Genomic DNA, 24,345 nt, shown 5'->3' with positions numbered 1-24,345 from the left:
AGGTCCCGGAACAGAGAATCTGGCTTCATGTCAGCAGAGAATCAGTCTTCATATCATAGCAGAGAATCAGGCTTCACGTCAGCCACCAATGCAACAGTCCATTGTCAGATATTTAGGCCCAGCACCCAGGCAGAGGAGAGAGGTCCCGTAACAGAGAATCTGTCTTCATGTCAGCAGAGAATTAGTCTGCATGTCATAGCAGAGAATCAGGCTTCACGTCAGCCACCACTGCAACAGTCCATTGGCATATATTTAGGCCCAGCACACAGGCAGAGGAGAGAGGTCCCGTAACAGAGAATCTGGCTTCATGTCAGCAGAGAATCAGTCTTCATATCATAGCAGAGAATCAGGCTTCACGTCAGCCACCAATGCAACAGTCCATTGTCAGATATTTAGGCCCAGCACCCAGGCAGAGGAGAGAGGTCCCGTAACATACAATCTGGCTTCATGTCAGCAGAGAATCAGTCTTCATATCATAGCAGAGAATCAGGCTTCACGTCAGCCACCAATGCAACAGTCCATTGTCAGATATTTAGGCCCAGCACCCAGGCAGAGGAGAGAGGTCCCGTAACAGACAATCTGGCTTCATGTCAGCAGAGAATCAGTCTTCATATCATAGCAGAGAATCAGGCTTCACGTCAGCCACCAATGCAACAGTCCATTGTCAGATATTTAGGCCCAGCACCCAGGCAGAGGAGAGAGGTCCCGTAACAGACAATCTGGCTTCATGTCAGCAGAGAATCAGTCTGCATGTCATAGCAGAGAATCAGGCTTCACGTCAGCCACCAATGCAACAGTCCATTGTCAGATATTTAGGCCCAGCACCCAGGCAGAGGAGAGAGGTCCCGTAACAGACAATCTGGCTTCATGTCAGCAGAGAATCAGTCTTCATATCATAGCAGAGAATCAGGCTTCACGTCAGCCACCAATGCAACAGTCCATTGTCAGATATTTAGGCCCAGCACCCAGGCAGAGGAGAGAGGTCCCGTAACAGAGAATCTGTCTTCATGTCAGCAGAGAATTAGTCTGCATGTCATAGCAGAGAATCAGGCTTCACGTCAGCCACCACTGCAACAGTCCATTGGCATATATTTAGGCCCAGCACACAGGCAGAGGAGAGAGGTCCCGTAACAGAGAATCTGTCTTCATGTCAGCAGAGAATTAGTCTGCATGTCAAAGCAGAGAATAAGGCTTCACGTCAGCCACCACTGCAACAGTCCATTGGCATATATTTAGGCCCAGCACACAGGCAGAGGAGAGAGGTCCCGTAACAGAGAATCTGTCTTTATGTCAGCAGAGAATTAGTCTGCATGTCAAAGCAGAGAATCAGGCTTCACGTCAGCCACCAGTGCAACAGTCCATTGGCATATATTTAGGCCCAGCACCCAGGCAGAGGAGAGAGGTCCCGTAACAGAGGATCTGGCTTTATGTCAGCAGAGAATCAGTCTGCATGTCATAGCAGAAAATCAGGCTTCACGTCAGCCACCACTGCAACAGTCCATTGTCAGATATTTAGGCCCAGCACCCAGGCAGAGGAGAGAGGTCCCATAACAGACAATCTGGCTTCATGTCAGCAGAGAATTAGTCTGCATGTCATAGCAGAGAATCAGGCTTCACGTCACCCAACATTGGAACAGTCCATTGGCATATATTTAGGCCCCGGAACCTAGACAGAGGAGAGGTTCATTCAACTTTGGGTAGCCTCGCAATATAATGGTAAAATGAAAATAGAAATAGGATTAAATGAGGAAGTGCCCTGGAGTACAATAATATATGGTTAAGGGGAGGTAGTTAATGTCTAATCTGGACAAGGGACGGACAGGTCCTGTGGGATCCATGCCTGGTTCATTTTTATGAACGTCAGCTTGTCCACATTGGCTGTAGACAGGCGGCTGCGTTTGTCTGTAATGACGCCCCCTGCCGTGCTGAATACACGTTCAGACAAAACGCTGGCCGCCGGGCAGGCCAGCACCTCCAAGGCATAAAAGGCTAGCTCTGGCCACGTGGACAATTTAGAGACCCAGAAGTTGAATGGGGCCGAACCATCAGTCAGTACGTGGAGGGGTGTGCACAAGTACTGTTCCACCATGTTAGTGAAATGTTGCCTCCTGCTAACACGTTGCGTATCAGGTGGTGGTGCAGTTAGCTGTGGCGTGTTGACAAAACTTTTCCACATCTCTGTCCATGCTAACCCTGCCCTCAGAGGAGCTGGCCGTGACACAGCTGCCTTGGCGACCTCTTGCTCCTCCTCTGCCTTGGCCTTGGGCTTCCACTTGTTCCCCTGTGACATTTGGGAATGCTCTCAGTAGCGCGTCTACCAACGTGCGCTTGTACTCGCGCATCTTCCTATCACGCTCCAGTGCAGGAAGTAAGGTGGGCACATTGTCTTTGTAGCGTGGATCCAGCAGGGTGGCAACCCAGTAGTCCGCACACGTTAAAATGTGGGCAACTCTGCTGTCGTTGCGCAGGCACTGCAGCATGTAGTCGCTCATGTGTGCCAGGCTGCCCAGGGGTAAGGACAAGCTGTCCTCTGTGGGAGGCGTATCGTCATAGTCCTGCCTTTCCCCCCAGCCACGCACCAGTGATGGGCCCGAGCTGCGTTGGGTGCCACCCCGCTGTGATCATGCTTCATCCTCATCCTCCTCCACCTCCTCCTCATCCTCGTCCTCCTCGTCCTCCAGTAGTGGGCCCTGGCTGGCCACATTTGTACCTGGCCTCTGCTGTTGCAAAAAACCTCCCTCTGAGTCACTTCGAAGAGACTGGCCTGAAAGTGCTAAAAATGACCCCTCTTCCTCCTCCTCCTCCTCCTGGGCCACCTCCTCTTCCATCATCGCCCTAAGTGTTTTCTCAAGGAGACATAGAAGTGGTATTGTAACGCTGATAACGGCGTCATCGCCACTGGCCATGTTGGTGGAGTACTCGAAACAGCGCAACAGGGCACACAGGTCTCGCATGGAGGCCCAGTCATTGGTGGTGAAGTGGTGCTGTTCCGCAGTGCGACTGACCCGTGCGTGCTGCAGCTGAAACTCCACTATGGGCTGCTGCTGCTCGCACAGTCTATCCAGCATGTGCAAGGTGGAGTTCCACCTGGTGGGCACGTCGCATATGAGGCGGTGAGCGGGAAGGCCGAAGTTACGCTGTAGCGCAGACAGGCGAGCAGCGGCAGGATGTGAACGACGGAAGAGCGAACAGACGGCCCGCACTTTATGCAGCAGCTCTGACATGTCGGGGTAGTTGTGAATGAACTTCTGCACCACCAAATTCAGCACATGTGCCAGGCAAGGGATGTGCGTCAAACTGGCTAGTCCCAGAGCTGCAACGAGATTTCGCCCATTATCACACACCACCAGGCCGGGCTTGAGGCTCACCGGCAGCAACCACTCGTCGGTCTGTTGTTCTATACCCCGCCACAACTCCTGTGCGGTGTGGGGCCTGTCCCCCAAACATATGAGTTTCAGAATGGCCTGCTGACGTTTACCGCGGGCTGTGCTGAAGTTGGTGGTGAAGGTGTGTGGCTGACTGGATGAGCAGGTGGAAGAAGAGGAGGAGGAAGCCGAGAAGGAGGAGGTGGCAACAGGAGGCAAAGAATGTTGCCCTGCGATCCTTGGCGGCGGAAGGACGTGCGCCAAACAGCTCTCCGCCTGGGGCTCAGCTGCCACTACATTTACCCAGTGTGCAGTTAGGGAGATATAGCGTCCCTGGCCGTGCTTACTGGTCCACGTATCTGTGGTTAGGTGGACCTTGCTACAGATGGCGTTGCGCAGTGCACACTTGATTTTATCGGATACTTGGTTGTGCAGGGAAGGCACGGCTCTCTTGGAGAAGTAGTGGCGGCTGGGAACAACATACTGTGGGACAGCAAGCGACACGAGCTGTTTGAAGCTGTCTGTGTCCACCAGCCTAAATGACAGCATTTCATAGGCAAGTAGTTTAGAAATGCTGGCATTCAGGGCCAGGGATCGAGGGTGGCTAGGTGGGAATTTACGCTTTCTCTCAAATGTTTGTGAGATGGAGAGCTGAACGCTGCCGTGTGACATGGTTGAGACGCTTGGTGACGGAGGTGGTGGTGGTGTTGGTGGTACATCCCCTGTTTGCTGGGCGGCAGGTGCCAACGTTCCTCCAGAGGCGGAGGAAGAGGCCGAGGCGGCAGCAGCAGAAGAGGCCGAGGCGGCAGCAGCAGAAGAGGTAGCAGGGGGAGCCTGAGTGACTTCCTTGGTTTTAAGGTGTTTACTCCACTGCAGTTCATGCTTTGCATGCAGGTGCCTGGTCATGCAGGTTGTGCTCAGGTTCAGAACGTTAATGCCTCGCTTCAGGCTTTGATGGCACAGCGTGCAAACCACTCGGGTCTTGACATCAGCACATTGTTTGAAGAAGTGCCATGCCAGGGAACTCCTTGAAGCTGCCTTTGGGTTGCTCGGTCCCAGATGGCGGCGGTCAGTAGCAGGCGGAGTCTCTTGGCGGCGGGTGTTCTGCTTTTGCCCACTGCTCCCTCTTTTGCTACGCTGTTGGCTCGGTCTCACCACTGCCTCTTCCTCCGAACTGTGAAAGTCAGTGGCACGACCTTCATTCCATGTGGGGTCTAGAACCTCATCGTCCCCTGCATCGTCTTCCACCCAGTCTTGATCCCTGACCTCCTGTTCAGTCTGCACACTGCAGAAAGACGCAGCAGTTGGCACCTGTGTTTCGTCATCATCAGAGACGTGCTGAGGTGGTATTCCCATGTTCTCATCAGGAAACATAAGTGGTTGTGCGTCAGTGCATTCTATGTCTTTCACCGCTGGGGAAGGGCTAGGTGGATGCCCTTGGGAAACCCTGCCAGCAGAGTCTTCAAACAGCATAAGAGACTGCTGCATAACTTGAGGCTCAGACAGTTTCCCTGATATGCATGGGGGTGATGTGACAGACTGATGGGGTTGGTTTTCAGGCGCCATCTGTGCGCTTTCTGCAGAAGACTGGGTGGGAGATAATGTGAACGTGCTGGATCCACTGTCGGCCACCCAATTGACTAATGCCTGTACCTGCTCAGGCCTTACCATCCTTAGAACGGCATTGGGCCCCACCATATATCGCTGTAAATTCTGGCGGCTACTGGGACCTGAGGTAGTTGGTACACTAGGACGTGTGGATGTGGCAGAACGGCCACGTCCTCTCCCAGCACCAGAGGGTCCACTAACACCACCACGACCATGTCCACGTCCGCGTCCCTTAATAGATGTTTTCCTCATTGTTATCGTTCACCACAACAACAAAAATATTATTTGGCCCAATGTATTGTATTCAAATTCAGCTGAATATAAATTTGAGGCCTAGTATTTAGGCGCTGGGTGACCGGTATAGATTTACTGACAGAATTAGACTTGGAAATGCACAGTAGCGTGTGTGTGAAGTTATTCTGAATGACCCTATGTGCACCTTGAATATTATATACCCTTTTAGGGATAGATTTCAAATAGCTCTGCTACAGCAGAAACCACTAAATTAGGAAATTGCTAAATTGGGAATTGTATTTTAACCCAGAACAAAAAATGTGCTTTGACGGACACTAAATAACTTGCCCAGCCACAACAGTACAGCGGTAACGACAGATTTAGCGGGATATAAATTTGAGGCCTAGTATTTAGGCGCTGGGTGACCGGTATGGATTTACTGACAGAATTAGACTTGGAAATGCCCAGTAGCGTGTGTGTGTGAAGTTATTCTGAATGACCCTATGTGCACCTTGAATATTATATACCCTTTTAGGGATAGATTTCAAATAGCTCTGATATAGCAGAAACCACTAAATTAGGAAATTGCTAAATTGGGAATTGTATTTCAACCCAGAACAAAAAATGTGCTTTGACGGACACTAAATAACTTGCCCAGCCAGAACAGTACAGCGGTAACGACAGATTTAGCGGGATATAAATTTGAGGCCTAGTATTTAGGCGCTGGGTGACCGGTATGGATTTACTGACAGAATTAGACTTGGCAATGCACAGTAGCGTGTGTGTGAAGTTATTCTGAATGACCCTATGTGCACCTTGAATATTATATACCCTTTTAGGGATAGATTTCAAATAGCTCTGATATAGCAGAAACCACTAAATTATGAAATTGCTAAATTGGGAATTGTATTTCAACCCAGAACAAGAAATGTGCTTTGACGGACACTAAATAACTTGCCCAGCCAGAACAGTACAGCGGTAACGACAGATTTAGCGGGATATAAATTTGAGGCCTAGTATTTAGGCGCTGGGTGACCGGTATGGATTTACTGACAGAATTAGACTGGCATATGGCCAAAAAATAACCACACTATTGCTGGTTAAATGCACTTGGTGTGACAGCTTGACCAACCACACTACTGAGGGTTAAATGCACTTGGTGACAGGCGCAGCTTGCCCCTGATGTAGTATATGGCCAAAAAATGAACAGACTATTGCTGGTTAAATGCACTTGGTGTGACAGCTTGACCAACCAGACTACTGAGGGTTAAATGCACTTGGTGACGGGCGCAGCTTGCCCCTGGTGTAGTATATGGCCAAAAAATGAACAGACTATTGCTGGTTAAATGCACTTGGTGTGACAGCTTGACCAACCACACTACTGAGGGTTAAATGCACTTGGTGACGGGCGCAGCTTGCCCCTGATGTAGTATATGGCCAAAAAATGAACAGACTATTGCTGGTTAAATGCACTTGGTGTGACAGCTTGACCAACCACACTACTGAGGGTTAAATGCACTTGGTGACGGGCGCAGCTTGCCCCTGATGTAGTATATGGCCAAAAAATAAACAGACTATTGCTGGTTAAATGCACTTGGTGTGACAGCTTCACCCTGATGTAGGCTTTAGCCAAAAAACAACCACACCATTGAGGGTTAAATGCACTTGGTCGCAGCTTGTGCTGGCGCACCACAAGACACAAAATGGCCGCCGATCACCCCAGAAAAAAGTGACTGACAAACGGTCTGGGCAGCCTAAAAACAGTGAGCAATTGAATTTCAGCAGCTCAATGACCCACAGCTGCAGATCGATCGATTAATCAAGTCCTTTGGAGGAGTTAATCTGCCTAATCTCGCCCTACTGTCGCAGCCGCAACCTCTCCCTACGCTAATCAGAGCAGAGTGACGGGCGGCGCTATGTGACTCCAGCTTAAATAGAGGCTGGGTCACATGGTGCTCTGGCCAATCACAGCCATTCTAATAGTAGGCATGGCTGTGACGGCCTCTTGGGGCAAGTAGTATGACGCTTGTTGATTGGCTGCTTTGCAGCCTTTCAAAAAGCGTCACAAAAGCGCCAAGAAAGCGACGAACACCGAACGCGAACCCGGACTTTTACGAAAATGTCCGGGTTCGGGTCCGTGTCACGGACACCCCAAAATTCGGTACGAACCCGAACTATACAGTTCGAGTTCGCTCATCCCTAGTGCTGAGCTACTGTAGATAATACAGCCTGGAGCTGCATGTTCAGTTTTGCAGGCTTCAGAATTAAAACCTTCAGAGTTTCCTCCAGTGATTTGCATTATAAGGGTCATCTTTTCTCTGGTTCTGCTGCGTTTGTAGAGTTTTGCCTGTAAATATGTCTTCAGCGGACACCTGGATGTTCGGGGCCGACGGGTTCGGCCGAACTCCGCAAAAAAGGGGACCCGAACTTTGGAGCACTAAAATGGCTCTAAAAAAGTACTGGAAAGGGCTAGAGGGCTGCAAAAGCCAGAAAATTGTGGTTAAGAGCATGGCAAGTGCGGATAGGGAAATGACTTCAAATAACATAAAATACGTAAAAATAAAAAATAATAATCTTGATCTAGGAGGAGGAGTTCCATATGGAACAGAAGGTTGAGGAGGCGGTGGATGTGGCGGTGTAGGTGGAAGCGGCGGTGGAGGAGGAGGTAGCCAACACTGATTTTTGGTTTTGCTTTTTATGTTATTTATTTATTTTTGTTAAAATTTGGGTAGACGCCAAAACATTGGGAAATATAAAAAATAAAACTAAGAAATTGTGCACTGGCGTACAACAATGGCTGGGTGAGGCCGGTATACATGTTTAATCTGCACAAGGTACAGGCAAGTCCTTTGGGATGCAAGTCCTTTGGGATCCCTGCCTGGTTCATTTTGATGAACGTGAGCTTGTCCACATTGGCTGTGGACAGGTGGCTGCGCATGTCTGTGATAACACCCTCCTGCCGTGCTAAAAAAAAAAAATGTTCAGACAATAGACTGGCTGCAGGGCAGCCCAGCACCTCCAAGGCGTAAAGGGCAAGCTCAGGCCATGCGACCAATTTGGAGACCCAGAAGTTGAAGGTGGCAGACCCATCAGTCAGTACGTGTAGGCATGTGCACACATACCGCTCCACTATGTTGCTGAAATGCTGCCTCCTGCTAAGACGTTCCATATCAGCTGGTGGTGCTGGTTGTTGTGCCATGCTGACAAAGCTTTTCCACATTTCGGCCATGCTAACCCTGCCTCCTGAGGTGCTGGCGTTGCCCCAGCTGCATTGGCGACCTCTTCCTCCACCTCTGCCTTTGCCTTGTGCTTCCACTGTGCACCCGCTGTCAGGTGGGAATGCCATTAGCAGCGTGTCTACCAGCATGCGCTTGTACTCGCGGATCTTACGATCACGCTCCAGTGACAGAAATTAAGGACGGTACGTTGTCCTTGTTACAGGGATCCAGCTGTGTGGCCACCCAGTAATCAGCACAAGTTCGAATGTGGCCAACTCCTGCGGTAATTGTGGAGACACTGCAGCATGTAATCCCTCATGTGTGCCAGGCTGCCCAGAGGCAATGACAAGCTGTCCTCTGTGGGAGGTGTCCTCTGTATCCCCCCAGCTATGCACCAGTGATGGTCATGAGCTGGTTTAGGTGCCACCCTGCTGTGAACACGGTTCCTCTTCCTCATCATCCTCCACCTTGTCATCCTCCAGAACTGTACCCTGGCTGGACAATTGTGTACCTGGCGTATGTTGGTGGAGCCACTTGTGAATGACTGGCCTGAAACCCTTGTAGATGATCCCTCTTCCTCCTCCTCCTGTGCCACATCCTCTTCCATCATCGCCCAAAGATTTTTTTTCAAGGAGGCACAGAAGTGGGATAGTAACACTGAGAACGGGGTCATAGGCACTGGCCATGTTGGTGGCGTACTCAAAACAGCGCAACAAGGCACACAGGTCTCGCATGAAGGCCCACTCATTGCTGGTGAAGTGGTGCTGTTCCGCAGAGCGACTCACCCGTGCGTGCTGCAGTTGAAACTCCACTATCGCCTGCTGCTACTCGCACAGTCTGGCCAGCATGTGCAGGGTGGAGTTCCACCTTGTGGGCACGTCGCATATGAGGCGGTGAGCGGGAAGGCCGAAGTTACGCTGCAGCACTGACAGGCAAGCAGCAGCAGGGTGAGAGCGCGCACAGATGGCCCGCACTTTCTGCAGCAGCTCTGACATATTGGGGTAATTTTTCTGGAACCTCTGCACAACGCAAATTCGGCACATGCGCCAGGCAAGAGATGTGCGTCAAACCGGCTATGCCCAGAGCTGCTACGAGAGTTTGCCTATTATCGCACACCACCAGGCCGGGCTTGAGGCTAACTGGCACTTACCACTCATCAGTCTGTTGTTCCATGCCTTTCCACAGCTCCTGCGCGGTGTGGGGTTTGTCCCCCAAACAGAAAAGTTTCAAAACTGCCTGCTGTCGTTTACCCCTGGCTGTGCTGAAGTTGGTGGTGAAGGTGTTACACTGACCAGATAAGGAGGCGGTAGAGGATGAGGAAGTGGAGTAGGAGGAAGGAGTAACAGGAGGCAAAGAAAAACGCCCTGCAATCCTCGGTGGTGGAAGGACATGCACCAAACTGCTATCCGCCTTAGGCCCAGCCGCCATTGCATTTACCCAGTGTTCTGTTAGGGAGATATAACGTCCCTGACCGTGCTTACTGGTCCACGTATGTGTAGTTAGGTGGACCTTGCCACAGATGGTGTTGCGCAGTGCACACCTGATTTTGTCCCCCACTTGGTTGTGCAGGCAAGGGATGGCTCGCCTGAAAAAGTAGTGGCAGCTGGGAACAACTTACTGTGGGACAGCCAGCGCCATAAGGTTTTTAAAACGCCATCTCCACCAGACTAAATTACAGCATTTTAAAGGCCAGGAATTTTGAAATGCTAGCATTCAGGGCCAGGGATCGCTCCAGTGTTTGGGAGATAGACAGCTGATGTCGTTGCTGGCACATCCCCTGTTTGCGGGGTGGCAGGTGCCACTGTCACTCCAGAGGTGGATGAAGAGGCCGAGACTGCAGCAGGAGGAGCCAGAGACCTTTCTTTGTTTTTGAGATGTCTACTCCACTGCAGCTCGTGCTTTGCACTTAGATGCCTGGTCATGCAGGTTTAGAACGTTTATGCCTCGCTTCAGGCTCTGATTGCACAGCGTGTCTTGTCATCAGCACATTGTCTGAAGAGCTGCCTTGCCAGGGAACTCCTTGGAGCTGGCTTTGGTGTGCACGGCCCCATGCTGAGGTGGGCAGTAGCAGGCGTACTGTCTAGGGGACTGGCCACTACGCTTTTGCACCCTGCTCCCTCTTTTGCTGTGCTGGTGGCTCTGTGTGACCACTGCCTCTTCCTCCAAACTAGACAGGTCACTCGCATGAACTTTATTCCATGTGGGGTCGAGGACATTATCTTCCACCGAGTCTTACCCCTGCCCTCCTTGTCGGTCTGCACACTGCAGAAAGCCACAGCAGTTGGCACCTATGTTTCGTCATCATCTGAGACGTGCTGCGGTGGTCCTCCCATGTACTCATCCTGAAACATAAGTGGTTGGGCATCGGTGCACTCAATCTCTTCCACTTCTGGATGACTTGGGGCTCAGACTGCTTGGCTGATTTGCAAGGGGGTGAGGTGAAAGACTGATGGTAATGGGCTGCAGGTGCCAACTCTGATCTTTCAGCAAACGACTGGGTGGGAGATAATGTGTAGGAACTGGAGGCACTGTCAGCCACCCAATCTACTATCACCTGTACTTGTTCTGGCCTGACCATTTCATAGAGCCGCATTCGGCCATGTCAAATAACGCTGAAGGTTCTGTCGCCTACTCGCACCTGATGAACGTGTTTCACTTGTGCGTGTAGATGGCACAGATCGACCACGTCCTCTCCCTGCAACAGGAGCTCCACCAACAAAAGCAGCACCACGACCAGAGCCACGTCCCAACGTATCCTCATCCTTTACATTCACACACCAAACTAACAGATTGTTTTTGTCAGGCGATAATGTAACCGCCAATAGTCAACAATTAAGTTCACTGACAGTAAGGCAGTGCGGGTGTCATAAAGAGAAAAAAATTCTTGAGGTCACACAACAGCGTGACAAGCAAATTTTATACAATTACTTTACGGTCACAAAAAATGTTAATTTGTCAATCAACATTATAACATCAGCAAAAGTCGCAAATGTAGTATCTAGCACAAAAAGGGTGTTTTTTTTTTTTTAAACCACATTATAAGAGCAGTATTTAACGGCTGTATTGGACTGTCAGAAATGCAGCAAAGGCCGCAAATGTCGTATCTAGCACGAAATGGGCGTTTTTTTTGGTTTTTTTTTAACCACAATATAACAGTAGTATTTAACGATTGTTTTGTACTGTCACAAATGCAGCGCAGGTATTTTATGGAAAAAAAATATATGATTTTTTTTCACCCACAGTGAAACATATGGCTTTACTGATTTTATTTCACTATCAGATTTGCAGTGCAGGCTGCCAAGGTACTTTCTGGCAAAAAAATAAATGATTTCCCCTCCCAGGGTCTAACAGATGATTACACTCACATATGGAGCACAGAGGCAATTTACAGAAAAATATTTGAATATGTCCTATCCCTACACTTGTAAGAGCTGAATGAAGTGGGGCGCTACTTGACTCCAACTTATATAGAGGCTGGGTCACATGCTGCACTGGTCAATCATAGCCATGCCATTAGTAAGCATGGCTATGATGGCTTCTAAGGGCACACGAGTTAAACATTTGCTGATTGGCTGCCCTGCAGCCTTTCAAAAAGCGCCATTAAATCGCCAAACACCGAACCTGAACTTTTACTGAAATGTTCGGGTACGAACCCGAACTTCACAGTTTGTGTTCGCTCAACCCTAGTCTTCAGCTATTTCCAAAGGCAAATGGCAGAATTACAGTATTAAGCCCTAAATGCATTAGATTGCACGATAGGCTCGCTCCATACATTGTGGGTGCCATCTGTAGAATACAGCAGACACCTGCAGGCAGTGACTAGGCATTTAGTCCCTTAGATGTTGCCTTCAGTATTGACTGCAGTGTCTGGGGTTAGACAGAGGGAAGAAGGGCTCCTTCTGTGCCCCATTCGGAGCCTGCATGGTGAAAAGGCAGGGTAACAATTGTTTACTATGACAGCCTGGGGCCTTGTGAAAACTCCCAGCGCTGTCACAGCAAGCTGCATACTAAGCTGTCATAAAAACCATATTGTAAAATACTATTCTGTAGCAGTCAATGGTACAGCGATCAGAAGATTGCATGTACAAATCCCATGAGAGAACTAAAAAAAAATGACCAAAAAACCCCTTTCCTGATTTTACATATAAAAAATAAACAATATAAAAAAGTTTTGAAATGTCCGACCTATTTTTCATGAGCGTAAACTCCCCAAATTTTTTATAAAAGGGATCAAAAAGTCGTAAGTACCACAAAATGGAACCAATAAAATATATTGTTCACCCTACAAAAAGTGTCAGAAAATGGCTATGCAAAGAATTTATATTTTTCAAAGGTTTTCATGTTTTTAAACTAGTAAAACATAATAAACACTATACAAATTTGGTATCGCCAAAATTGTGTTTACCCGCAATAATTTTTTTCAGTTTTCCCATACAAGATATGGTATATAAAATGGCACCTTTAAAATTGAAACTTGTCCTGCAAAATATAAGCCCTCATATGGCTATGTGAATAAAAAGTTAAAAAACATGACATTTAGAAGGTAGAAAGGAAAAAAACTAAAGCAAAAATTGGCCCGGTCATAAAAGAGTTAACAACTACTGTATATATAAAATTGTGTTTTAATGGCTTTTATATCAAATGTTCAGTTTGTTCTTTTGTTCTAATTTAATATATATGTATAATTTTTTAATTTTTTAATAACTTTAGCTGGCCCTTAAATACAACATCCCTTTTCACGTGGATGCCTGTTTGGCTGGATTTCTCATTGTATTCATGGAGAAAGCTGGTTTTCCTCTTCCGCCATTTGACTTTAGGGTCAAAGGAGTGACAAGCATCTCGGCAGATACTCATAAGGTACAATAATAAAGTTAAAAGTACTTTCCTCTTTTAGCATGACACACCTGATGACCTGTAGTATATGTTAAGTAAACTCGCTATAACTGCTATTTTTACAGAAAGGTTCATTAGTTAAAGGGGTTCTTCAGGAATTTTAAAAAATGAAACGGCATTGGGACCTGCCTTCTACGGGTGCCCAGGAGATCCAGCCTCAGGCTGGGTCTCCTAGGTAACCTGTTAGTGTATTACAGGCAATGCATTACAGTACAGATGTATTGTAATGCATTGCAGAATGGATCAGACCACCAAAAGTTGAAGTCCCAGAGTGGAAGAGAAATAAAGCTTAAAATAAAAAGTTTAAAAAAATTAAAAAATTCAAGTAAAAAAATAAAAATAAAAATTTCCTCCATCGTGGATATCCACTTTAGTTGCACCCCCTGCGGGCGAGTGCTCTGAGTACCTCACCAATCCCCCAGTCCCCCATGCTGACTCAGCAATGGCACGCCGGCAATTCCACACCCGTGACGAGTTTGCCGAAGGAGTGACCCTGCCGCGCCTGGAGATGCTGGACGGTGAGTATTCTCCCCTGTCCCCTTACTATGCGTCCCTGTTCCACGGGGTTTAGGATTAGTTCCCCCTCCTCTGGTCTGGGGGTGGGAGTCCTTATTTGGGGGGCCTGTCAGGGTCCCCTTTTCCCCCCGTTTTCTTCTGGGGGGGAGTCTACTCGCCACTTGGGGGGCCTTGTTCACCCACTCTTTATTAGTTCAGGCCCTCTTTTTACTTTACTCCCCGGCTTCTAGGCCGCATCTTTCCGTCCCTGTCCTCGGGCTCCTGGTGCTCTGTTTGCCCCATTTTTTTCCCTCCCTGAGTGTTGCTTCTCCCCAGGTGCCCCCCTCTCCTGTTTTTCTTTTCGTTCTGGAGAGCCCCTGGTCTCCCGCGGTTCCCCCCCACCGGCGGCTCTCTTTTCCCGGCCGCGCCATTAATCAAGGCCCTGGCTTTTTCTTCACCATATGTAACCTGGCCCGACTCTCCCAATCCATGGTTGAGTCGCTCGACAGCATGCCTGCCCAAATTGCAGCCACCTCTGTTCCTCCCAGGGGCTCCTCAGTGGATAGGGCATGCTCACGTTCAGACAGCATGTCCCGCTCAGCATCCTCAGGTCTCTTCCAGGACATGTCTAAAGCTGGCGACGAAGCCTCCCCTGCTGCCTTCCGCCACGTCAGGGGACACCTTTGACTCTGTTTACGGATCAGAGCAGAGCAGAGCCCTGTCTGCGGCCATGCAGGATCTCATCAGGGCAGTTAGAAATGCTCTTCACATGCAGGAAAACCAAACCCTCCTCTTTGGCTCAGGAATCCGTATCATTCCGCCGTTCCAGGTGCCCCGCTTTGGTTTTCTCTAACAACGCGGATCTGGACACACTCCTGGCCAAGAAGTGGCGTAACTTGGGTAGGCGTCTTCAGCCCGCCAAGAGCTTGGGCGCCCTTTTTTCCCTTTTCAGAGGAGCCCATTTAGATGTGGTCTGTCCCTCCTCAGCTAGACCCACAAGTGGCCCTACTTGCTAAGGCTACCACCCTTATTTTGGCCGACGCGGCCTTCTTGTCTGATCCGTTGGACAGGAAGACTGACTCTTGGTCCAAGTCTGCATTTGTCACAGCGGATTCCGCTATCTGTCCCGTCCTTTGCTGCGTCATGGGTGGCTAAGGCCTGTCTGTTATGGGCCAAACAGCTTGTTCGGTCTTTACCCCAGGATTCCACTCAGGGGGAGCTCCATATCCTTGCTTCTCATCTTCTCCAGGCATCCTGTTACCTTTTGTGATGCTTCCCTGGAATCGGCAAGCCGCTCTAACAGGTTGGCTGCCAACTCGGTGGCCATCCGCCTCTCTGTTTGGCTTCATGCCTGGGAGGCAGATGCCGCCTCCAAAAATGCGCTCATATCTCTCCCTTTCCTGGGTGGTAAGCTTTTCAGGAAATTCTTGGAGGAGCTAATTTCTGAGGCCACGGGTGGGAAAAGTTATCTCCTACCCCAGAACCGTCCCCACCACTGCTGTCCACATGTGTGCATTGCGATCTCAGTGCTTTCGCTCCTTTCGGGATTCCGCTTCCTGTCAGGATAAAAAGACTGTTCGGCCTTCCTTCAAGGCCAAGCCCTCATGGCATGCCCGCCCTAGGCCTTCCAAACCTCAGTCTGCAAAACAGTTATCTGCATGACGGGTTTCACGCGCTCGAGTTGCACTCTCGAGTCGGGGGTCGGTTGCTCTCCTTTCAGGAGCAATGGAGCGCAAGCATGGACGACGCCTGGGTTCTAAAGGTTGTTTCCTCCGGATATAAGATAGAATTCTCCCCCCTTCCCACGGGTTGGTTCTTCCAGTCGACACCGCCCAGGTTCCCCTCCCTTGACATGTGGCAGATGGGCCCAAATACTTTTGTTCAAAATGTATTTGCCAACCATCTCTAATCTACATAATAAGCATAGCATTAGCATTAGAATACTTTTTTGTACTTTATTTGGTTTGCAGAGAGCTGTCGCATTGTATTTGTTACCTTGTGTTTTCAGCCACAGCAAGGTGCACCTGCGCATTGGAATGTGCTAACTGACCCCCCTTTTTTTTTCTTTGCAGGTCCCCCTCCCGGGCGGCTGCTTTTTTTTTTTTTTTTTTAGGCCATTCATTCACTTCACGTGCACAAAGTGATTGTTCCCGTCCCGACTGCAAAACGCTTTCAGGGGTTTTACTCGAACCTCTTCACCGTTCCCTAGAAGGACTGTTCGCTTTGCCCCATTTTGGATTTGAAGGCACTCAATTATTTTGTCCGTCTCCGCCACTTTCACATGGAGTCCCTCAAGTTGGTGATTACTTCCCTTGAGGTGGGTGAGTTTCTGTCGTCCATTGACATCTGAGACGCCTACTTGCATGTCCCCGTAGCTTAGTCATATCTGAAGTACCTTCACTTTGCGGTAGGTTCTCTGCATTTTCAATTTGTGGCGTTGCCCTTTGGCCTGGCGTCTGCCCTGAGGGTCTGTACCAAGGTGTTGACTCCCCTTGTCGCACTTCTCCGTGCCAGGGGAGTTTCCATAATACCCTACCTGGATGATCTTCTGGTGAAGGCTCCGTCCTGGGAGGACAACCTGTCCAGCCTCCACATAACCTTGTCCGTGCAGTCTTATTTCAGCTGGCTGGTGAATTACTCAAAGTCCTCCCTTGTTCCCAGCCAGAGGATGGAATTCCTAGGCACGGTCCTCGACACTCGTCTTGGCCGAGTGTTCCTTCCTCAGGACAAGGTTGTGGCTCTCCAGTCAGGAAGGCTTGCTTTCGCGAGCTGTCTTTTCTGTTTATCAGGGTGTGCATGCGTGTCCTGGGCCGGATGGTTGCCATCTTCAAGGCAATTCCTTACGCTCAATTCCACACCCGGTCCCTTCAGCTCTCAATCCTTGCCCAGTGGAACAAGTCTCGCCCGATCCTCCTGTCCCCTCAGGTCCGCGGGGACTTGCGCTGGTGGCTGAACTCGCTAACCATCTCCCTCAGTGGATCCTCCCCACCCCCATTGGCAGGTGATCTCCAAAGATGCCAGCCTGGCAGTTTTGGGGGCAGTCTTCGGGTCTCTCACAGCCCAGGGTCAGTGGTCGATACGGGAGAGCTCCCTACAGATCAATATTCTGGAACTCAGGGCTATTTACCTAGCCCTGTACTGTTGGACTCTCATCCTCCGCGGTCTTACTGTCTGGATTCATATGGACAACTCCACAGCGGTGGCTTATCTGAACCACCAGGGGGGCACCAGAAGTACGGCAGTCCTGAAGGAAGCCTCTGGCATCCTGCGGTGGGCCGAGGGACACGTTCCCGCTCTCTCCGCTGTCTACATCCCCGGAGTCAACAATTGGGCAGCCGACTTCCTCACTCGCCAGTGCCTCGACCCGGGCGAGTGGTCTTTCCATCCAGAGGTGTTTCTACAACTCTGTCAGCATTGGGGAACTCCAGACGTGGATCTCTTCGCCTCCCGTCTGAACCACAAGCTTCTGCTTTACATCGCCAGGTCTCGAGATACTCAGGCTCTGGCAGCAGACACCTTGGTGCTCCAGTGGCCCCAATTCAGTCAACTATATCTCTTCCCTCCCCTTCCGCTTCTTCCTCAGGTACTCAAGCGCCTCAAGATGGATCGAGTCCCGGAGATATTGGTAGATCCGGACTGGCCCTGCAGGTCGTGGTACGCAGACCTCGTCTTCCTGCTCGCCAACGCCCCTTGGGGGATACCTCTGTGTCCCAACCTCCTTTCACAAGGTCCGCTATTCTACCCGAGTTTACCTCTGTTTCATTTAACAGCGTGGCCGTTGAGGCCACAGTCCTGAGGTTCCGCGATCTCTCTGCATCTGTCATCCAGACTATGCTTCATGCATGTAAATCCCAGTCGGCCAGAATTTACCACCGTACCTGGAAGGCTTATTTTGCTTGGTGTGAATCTGGCGAGGTTCACCCTCTCCTTATTTCCGTCCTTAGGATTCTTGCCTTTCTTAAGGCCGGCCTTGTGAAGGGTTTTCGCCTGGCCTCCTTAAGGGTCAAGTCTCGGCCTTGTCTGTCCTTTTCCAAAGGCCCTTGGCTCCTCGTTGCTAGGTGAAGACTTTCCTCCAGGGGGTGGCGCATCGCGTCCCTCTCTTCCGTTCTCTGGCTTTGGTCCTAGGTGCCCTTCAGTCCTCTCCCTTTGAGCCCTTGAAGGAGGTCTCCGTTTCTTATGTCTCCTTTAAAGTTGCGTTTTTAGTCGCGATTAGTTCCATTTGCAGAGTCTCCGAGCTGGCGGCGCTCTCTTGTCAGTCCCCCTTTTTGTTTTTTCACCAGGACAAGGTTGATTTGCGCCCAGTTCCTTACTTTCTTTCCATGGTGGTTTCTTCCTTCCACATTAATGAGGAAATTGTCCTGCCTTCATTTTGCCCCAACCCTTCTCACCCCAGAGAGCGGTCTCTCCACCCTCTGCATGTGGTTCAGGCACTCCGGCTGTATCTCCAGTCAACTGAGTCCTTGCATTGGTCTGACTCTCTCTTTGTCGTCCCTGAGGGCTCACGTAAGGGTTTACAAGCCTCCAAAGCTACCATCTCCCATTGGATTAGGTCGCTGTCAAGGAAGACTATGTAGCGAAGGGTCGTGAGCCTCCCTTCCGGTTGAGCGCTCACTCCACTAGGGCGGTCGAGCTAGCCTCTGCTTCACAGGTCTGCAAGGCCGCCACCTGGGCCTCAGTTCACACATTTTCCAGGTTCTACCATATCCATTCCTTGGCCTTTGCTGATGCCAGTTTGGGTCGCAAGGTTCTGCAATCGGCTGTGTGCTAGGTTCTTCGCATGGCTGTTTCTTCCATTGTGAAATGCCATTCAAAAGAAAAATTGATTTTTGTACTTACCATAAAATCCTTTTCTCGTTGGATGCATTGGGGACACAGATCCCACCCCTGTTGTTTTTTTCTTCGCTCAGGTTTTCCGGGTTCCCCGACACTTAGATAATAGTCCTCTTTCTGGTTTAGGACATGTTGATGTCATTGTTCGTCTGGTTTTTGATGCTCCTACTGCTTTCGGACCAACTGGTTAGTTTAGTGTCTGTGCAGAGGGTATAACCTATTTGGGTGGAGCCAACAAATTTCCTTTCTAGTGTCAGCCTCCTAGTGACAGCTGGGCATATACATATGGTGCTGTGTCCCCCAATGTATCAAACGAGAAGGATTTTACAGTAAGTGCAAAAATCAATTTTTTGGTCACCTTACATCACAAAAATGTGATCAAAAAGGCATATGCCCCCAAAATAGTACCAATCAAACCATCACCTCGTACCGCAATAAATGAGACCCTACCTAAGATAATCTCTCCCCCCCCCCCAAAAAAAAAACTGACTCTCGACTATGGAGACACTAAAACATTTAATTATTTTTTTTTTGTTTCAAAAACTTAAATAAATAAAGTACACATTTTTAGGTATTGCCACCATTTTTAGGTATTGCGACTGCTCTATAAAAATGTCACATGACCTAACCCCTCAGGTGAACGCTGTAAAAATAAATAAATAAAAACTGTGCCAAAATTACCAATTTTTTGGTCACCTTGCCTCATAAAGTGTAATAATGAATGTTCAAAAAATCATATGTACCCAAAAATGGTACTAATAAAAACATCAACTCTTCCTGCAAAAAACGAGCCCCTGCAGAAGACTATCAGCAGAAAAAATAAAATAAGGCGTTCAGACAATGGAGACACAAAAATATATATTTTTTCAAAAATGCTTTATTATGTAAAACTGAAACAAAGAAAGTAGACATATTTGATATCATTGCATCCGTAACAACCTGCTTTATAAAAATATCACATGATCTACCCTGTCAGATGAATGTTGTAAAAAATAAAAACTGTGGTTACCTTGCCTCACAAAAAACTTAAAATAGAGCAATTTAAAAATCATATCTAGTCTAAAATAGTACCAATAAAACTGGCACCTTATCCCCTAGTTTAACAAATGCTGTCACTTTTTGGGAGTTTCTATTGTAAGGTGCATCTGGGGGGCTTCAAATTGGACATCTAAAAACCAGTCCAGCAAAATCTGCATTCCAGAAACCATATGGCACTCCTTTTCTTCTACGACCTGCCGTGTGCCCTTACATCAGTTTACAACCACATGTGGGGTGTTTCTGTAAACTACAGAATCAGGGTAATAAATATTGAGTTTTGTTTGGCTGTTAACCCTCGATGAAAATTGATTAAAATTTAAAATCTGCCAAAAAACTGAAATTTAGAAATGTAATCTCCATTTTCCTCTAATTCTTGTGGAACACCTAAAGGATTAACAAAGTTTGTAAAATCAGTTTTGAGTAACTTAAAGGGGTTGTCCGGGTTTAGAGCTGAACCCGGACATACCCTTATTTTCATCCCGGCAGCCCCGAGGCTAGCATCCCATGCTCCGATGCGCTCCCTTGCCCTGTGCTAGGTCACACAGGGCGCAGGCTCTTTTATTTACTGGCTAGGGCAGCGCTAAATCCTGCCCATCAGTGCCGGATGAGGCAGCCCTTGTAACACATTACCACAGTCTGTCCTGGTTATCCTCTCTGTACTTCAAGTCTCCTCATGAATTTAATTCTCCAGAGATTCAACTAAAGTTCTTATCTGTATTCAGGACCAAAATCCCTGACAAGTAGACCAGAGAGGAGAATGAGGCAGCTCTTTACCTCAGTGTTGTGAAGGAACTTTTTAAGTCACTTGTCCTCATGTGTGATCAGGACAGGTTTTGTGTGAACTAATGGGACAGCGGCCATTTTGCTTCCCCTGATGATTGCTCCTCAGACAAAACGAGCCATTTTAACTAATGAAAGGTATTTAAGAATATATTTATTATAAATTAATATTTAAATATTTTCATTTTCTTAATTCCCGGAGGACCCTTTTAACCTACAACCTTGATGTTACTTTGCTTTTTAGGAATTTCAGAGATTAAATGAACCCCATAGGAAACCTAAAGAGAAGCTGTTACAAAAAAAATTGCACTGTGCAGGCAGCATGTTATAAAGCAGGTGGCGTTACGCAGACTTATAGATAGTTTTGTAGGAAAATATTCATCAAAACTTGTAATTAATATATTTGACTTTGCTTTTTCGGACTTCAGTTGTACATGGGGGAGGTGATTGATAGCATTCACTGTGTAAGTGTGTATACAGAGATGGCTTTCAGTCATTGATAGCTGTACACAGGGGTAGTCTTAAGCTCAAGAAAAGCATAGATATAACTCTATAAATTACAAGTTTTACTAAATCTGTTCCTATAAAACTAAATGTCAATCTGCTCAGATCTATTGTTCTAGAACATGCTGCCAGCAGATTGCACTTCCTTTTGTTGTTATAAGTTCATTTAAAAGTGTTCTCCAGGAATTAAAACAATTAAAGTACTTAAATATTGCCGTATTTCAAATATATTCCCAAATACCTTTCATTAATTATAATGGCTCATTTTGTCTAGCGAGCACTCATTACGAGAATTAAAATGGTCACTGTCCTAGGTACACTCAAAATTTCTTCACAACACTGAGCAACACCAATAAGTAAGCATAGCACAGCTAATAATAAATAACTTTATTTTGACAATGGAGTAGATAAAAATACAATACATACAATGAATCAGCGGATAAAAAACACACAGGATATATAGGGAACCATAGCCCGGATACCATACCAAAACATGTAATAAATAGATATGTAGTCTATTGGTTTGAGGTCAGGATTGTCTTAGGCTACTTTCACAATTGCGGCAGGACGGATCCGACAGGCTGTTCACCATGTCGGATCCGTCCTGCGGCTATTTCGCCATGCCGCTGGACCGCCGCTCTGTCCCCATTGACTATAATGGGGACGGGGGCAGAGCTCCGGCACAGCACGGCGGTGCACGGCTGAAAGGCCACCGGACTAAAATTACTGCATGTCAGACTTTTTAGTCCAGCGGCTTTCGCCGTGCTGCGCCGGAGCTCCGCCCCCGTCCCCATTATAGTCAATGAGGATGGAGCGGCGGTCCGGCGGCACGGCGAAATAGCCGCAGGACGGATCCGACATGGTGAACAGCCTGTCGGATCCGTCCTGCCGCTAGTGTGAAAGTAGCCTAAGACAATCCTGACCTCAAACCAATAGACTACACTAAGCCAAATGCATATAAATATATAAAGTGCAACGTGTACATAACAATAAGTATGATAATAAATAAATAATCACATAAATACCCGAGTGGTTCTCAGCAGCCCTGACGCGCGTTTCATGTAAAGCTTCCTCAAGGGGTGTGAATGTAATGTGCTGACAGGGTACCTTTTTATATAAACCCAATAAAATAAATAACTAACAGCTGGGGAGAAGGATATGTGTGGCGACACATACAGCATATGTAAATCCAGGATATAATCTGTCTACAAGGAAAGAACAGGAGGGGGGAGCGAACCATGTAAAAATCGCTTATCATCCGAAACAGTAAAGAGAGAGTGCCGCGTTCTAAAGTGGAATGCATGGAGCCAGTCACATGACCAATGGAGCGCACACGTAAGAGACCCGGAAGTGCCAAATTGACAACTACAGCTCAAGCGGTAAAACGATAGCTGCCCTAACATAAATGTATATACAATCAATATAGTTAATGGACAAGATAATTAGATAGTAGAAAGGCCCAGAATTGAATGTGAAATTAATAAAATATGTATAAATAAATAAGTAAAAAGCAGCAACCAAGAGGGGGTGACACGGTAAGCATCAAACCTGAAAGTAAATTTAGTGAATCATATTTAATAGAAATAAATGAGAATATATAATATGTATAAAAATATATATATAAATATCTATAGTGAGAAAAATTTGAAAATATGCAAAGAGGAATACAACAAAATAGTAATAATGAAGGCCACTACAATAGATTCTTGACACTTCCTTTGGTCTTTCTAAGTATTTGTTCATCTCTAATCCAATGACCAAGAAATATCTGTTACACTTGGGGGTCCAACCAAATGATATGAGTGCCACACCTAACAAATAACAAGAAGGACAAAATTAAAACCAAACATAAAAACACAAATAAAGGCAAAAGAATGCCTATGTATTCATCATACCCCCAGTATGATCGACACCTAAAAGCAAAAAAGTGTGTAAACAAGAATACCACATCAATAGCGAGGAGGATTGGATATATGAACAAAATATAAATATAGAGGATATATAACGACATGGCAGAAGGATATGGAGGAAACAGTTGTAGAAATGGAGCAAAACTTAACCCCTCATTAAGGCCATGGGGAGTAACGGTATTTAACTCAAAGATCCATTTAACTTCAGTTGGGCAAGGAGGCGTTTCCAATTCCCTCCCCTGCTACCAACGAAAACTCTGTCTATCCCTCTTACCTTCAAAAGGGAACTATCGGGTATTTATGTGATTATTTATTTATTATCATACTTATCTACACTGTCATTGTTATGTACTCTGCACATTGCACTTTATATATTTTTATGCATTTGGCTTAGTGTAGTCTTCTATTGGTTTGAGGTCAGGATTATCTTACTGAACACTAGCATTTGTTACTTGTCTTAGCTCCTGTTCCCTCTATTACCTATCTATTTATTACATGTTTATGGTATGGTATCCGGGCTATGGCTCTCTATTAGAGTTGAGCGGACACCTGGATGTTCGGGTTCGATGGGTTCGGCTGAACTTCACAAAAGAGTTCGGGACCCTAACTGGACCAGAACTTGACCCCGAACCCCATTGAAGTCAATGGGGACCCGAACTTTTGAGCACTAAAATGGCTGTAAAAATGTCATGGAAAGGGCTAGAGGGCTGCAAATGGCATAAAAATGTGGTTAAGAGCATGGTAAGAGCTCTGCAAACAAATGTGGATAGGGAAATGACTTAAAATAACAAAATACGTAAAAATAAAAAATAATAATCTTGATCTAGGAGGACGAGGTCCATATGGAGTAGGAGGTTGAGGAGGCGGTGGATGCGGCGGTGGAGGAGGGAGTAGCCTACACTGCTTTTTGGTTTTAGATTTATTTTTATTGTACACCCCAAAAACATTGGGAAATATAACCTGTGATAACCCCCTCCAGTCATGCTAAACACACGTTCAGACAATACACTGGCTGCAGGACAGGCCAGCACCTCCAAGGCTTAAAGGGCAAGCTCAGGCCATGTGCCCAATTTGGAGACCCAGAAGTTGCAGGGGGCAGAACCATCAGTCAGTTCTTGTAGGCGTGTGCAAACATACTGCCCCACCATGTCGCATGTCCCTGTGATGTTTACGATCCAATTGGATATCTGCTCTATCAACTTTCAATGTTCTTTTCTGTGCCTACCATGTTGATCACGGTTAGCGGTGAATCAGGGTTCCACGCCGGAGAGGAAGCGTGAGAAAGGCATAGCATAAAATGTGACTGTGATCGAGCGGATATGTGGGAGAAGCTATTAAAACGGAAGAATTGAAGGAAATTGCCCACTCCCGACTCGGCGAGGTAGTAACGATAAATAACAATACAGGACTCTTAAGATGCCCTCTTATTGGAATGATTAATAAAAAATACAGGGAATGTCACAGCGGTAT

General features: G+C 47.5%; 1 protein-coding gene across 1 annotated transcript in view; it reads left to right on the top strand.

Annotated features, from left to right (window-relative positions):
* Window positions 1-24,345, top strand: part of LOC122944426 (sphingosine-1-phosphate lyase 1-like) — a 193,223-nt gene that overhangs the window by 147,643 nt on the left and 21,235 nt on the right. Inside the window, exon 11 of the mRNA XM_044302666.1 lies at window positions 13,136-13,282. Coding sequence (XP_044158601.1) covers window positions 13,136-13,282 — 147 coding nt within the window. The remainder of the gene's footprint in view (window positions 1-13,135; window positions 13,283-24,345) is intronic.

Source organism: Bufo gargarizans, chromosome 8 (genome assembly GCF_014858855.1).
Source record: "Bufo gargarizans isolate SCDJY-AF-19 chromosome 8, ASM1485885v1, whole genome shotgun sequence".
NCBI lineage: Eukaryota > Metazoa > Chordata > Amphibia > Anura > Bufonidae > Bufo > Bufo gargarizans.
The sequence above is the reverse complement of the archived record's forward strand: the minus strand, read 5'-3'. Positions and strand labels throughout refer to the sequence as shown.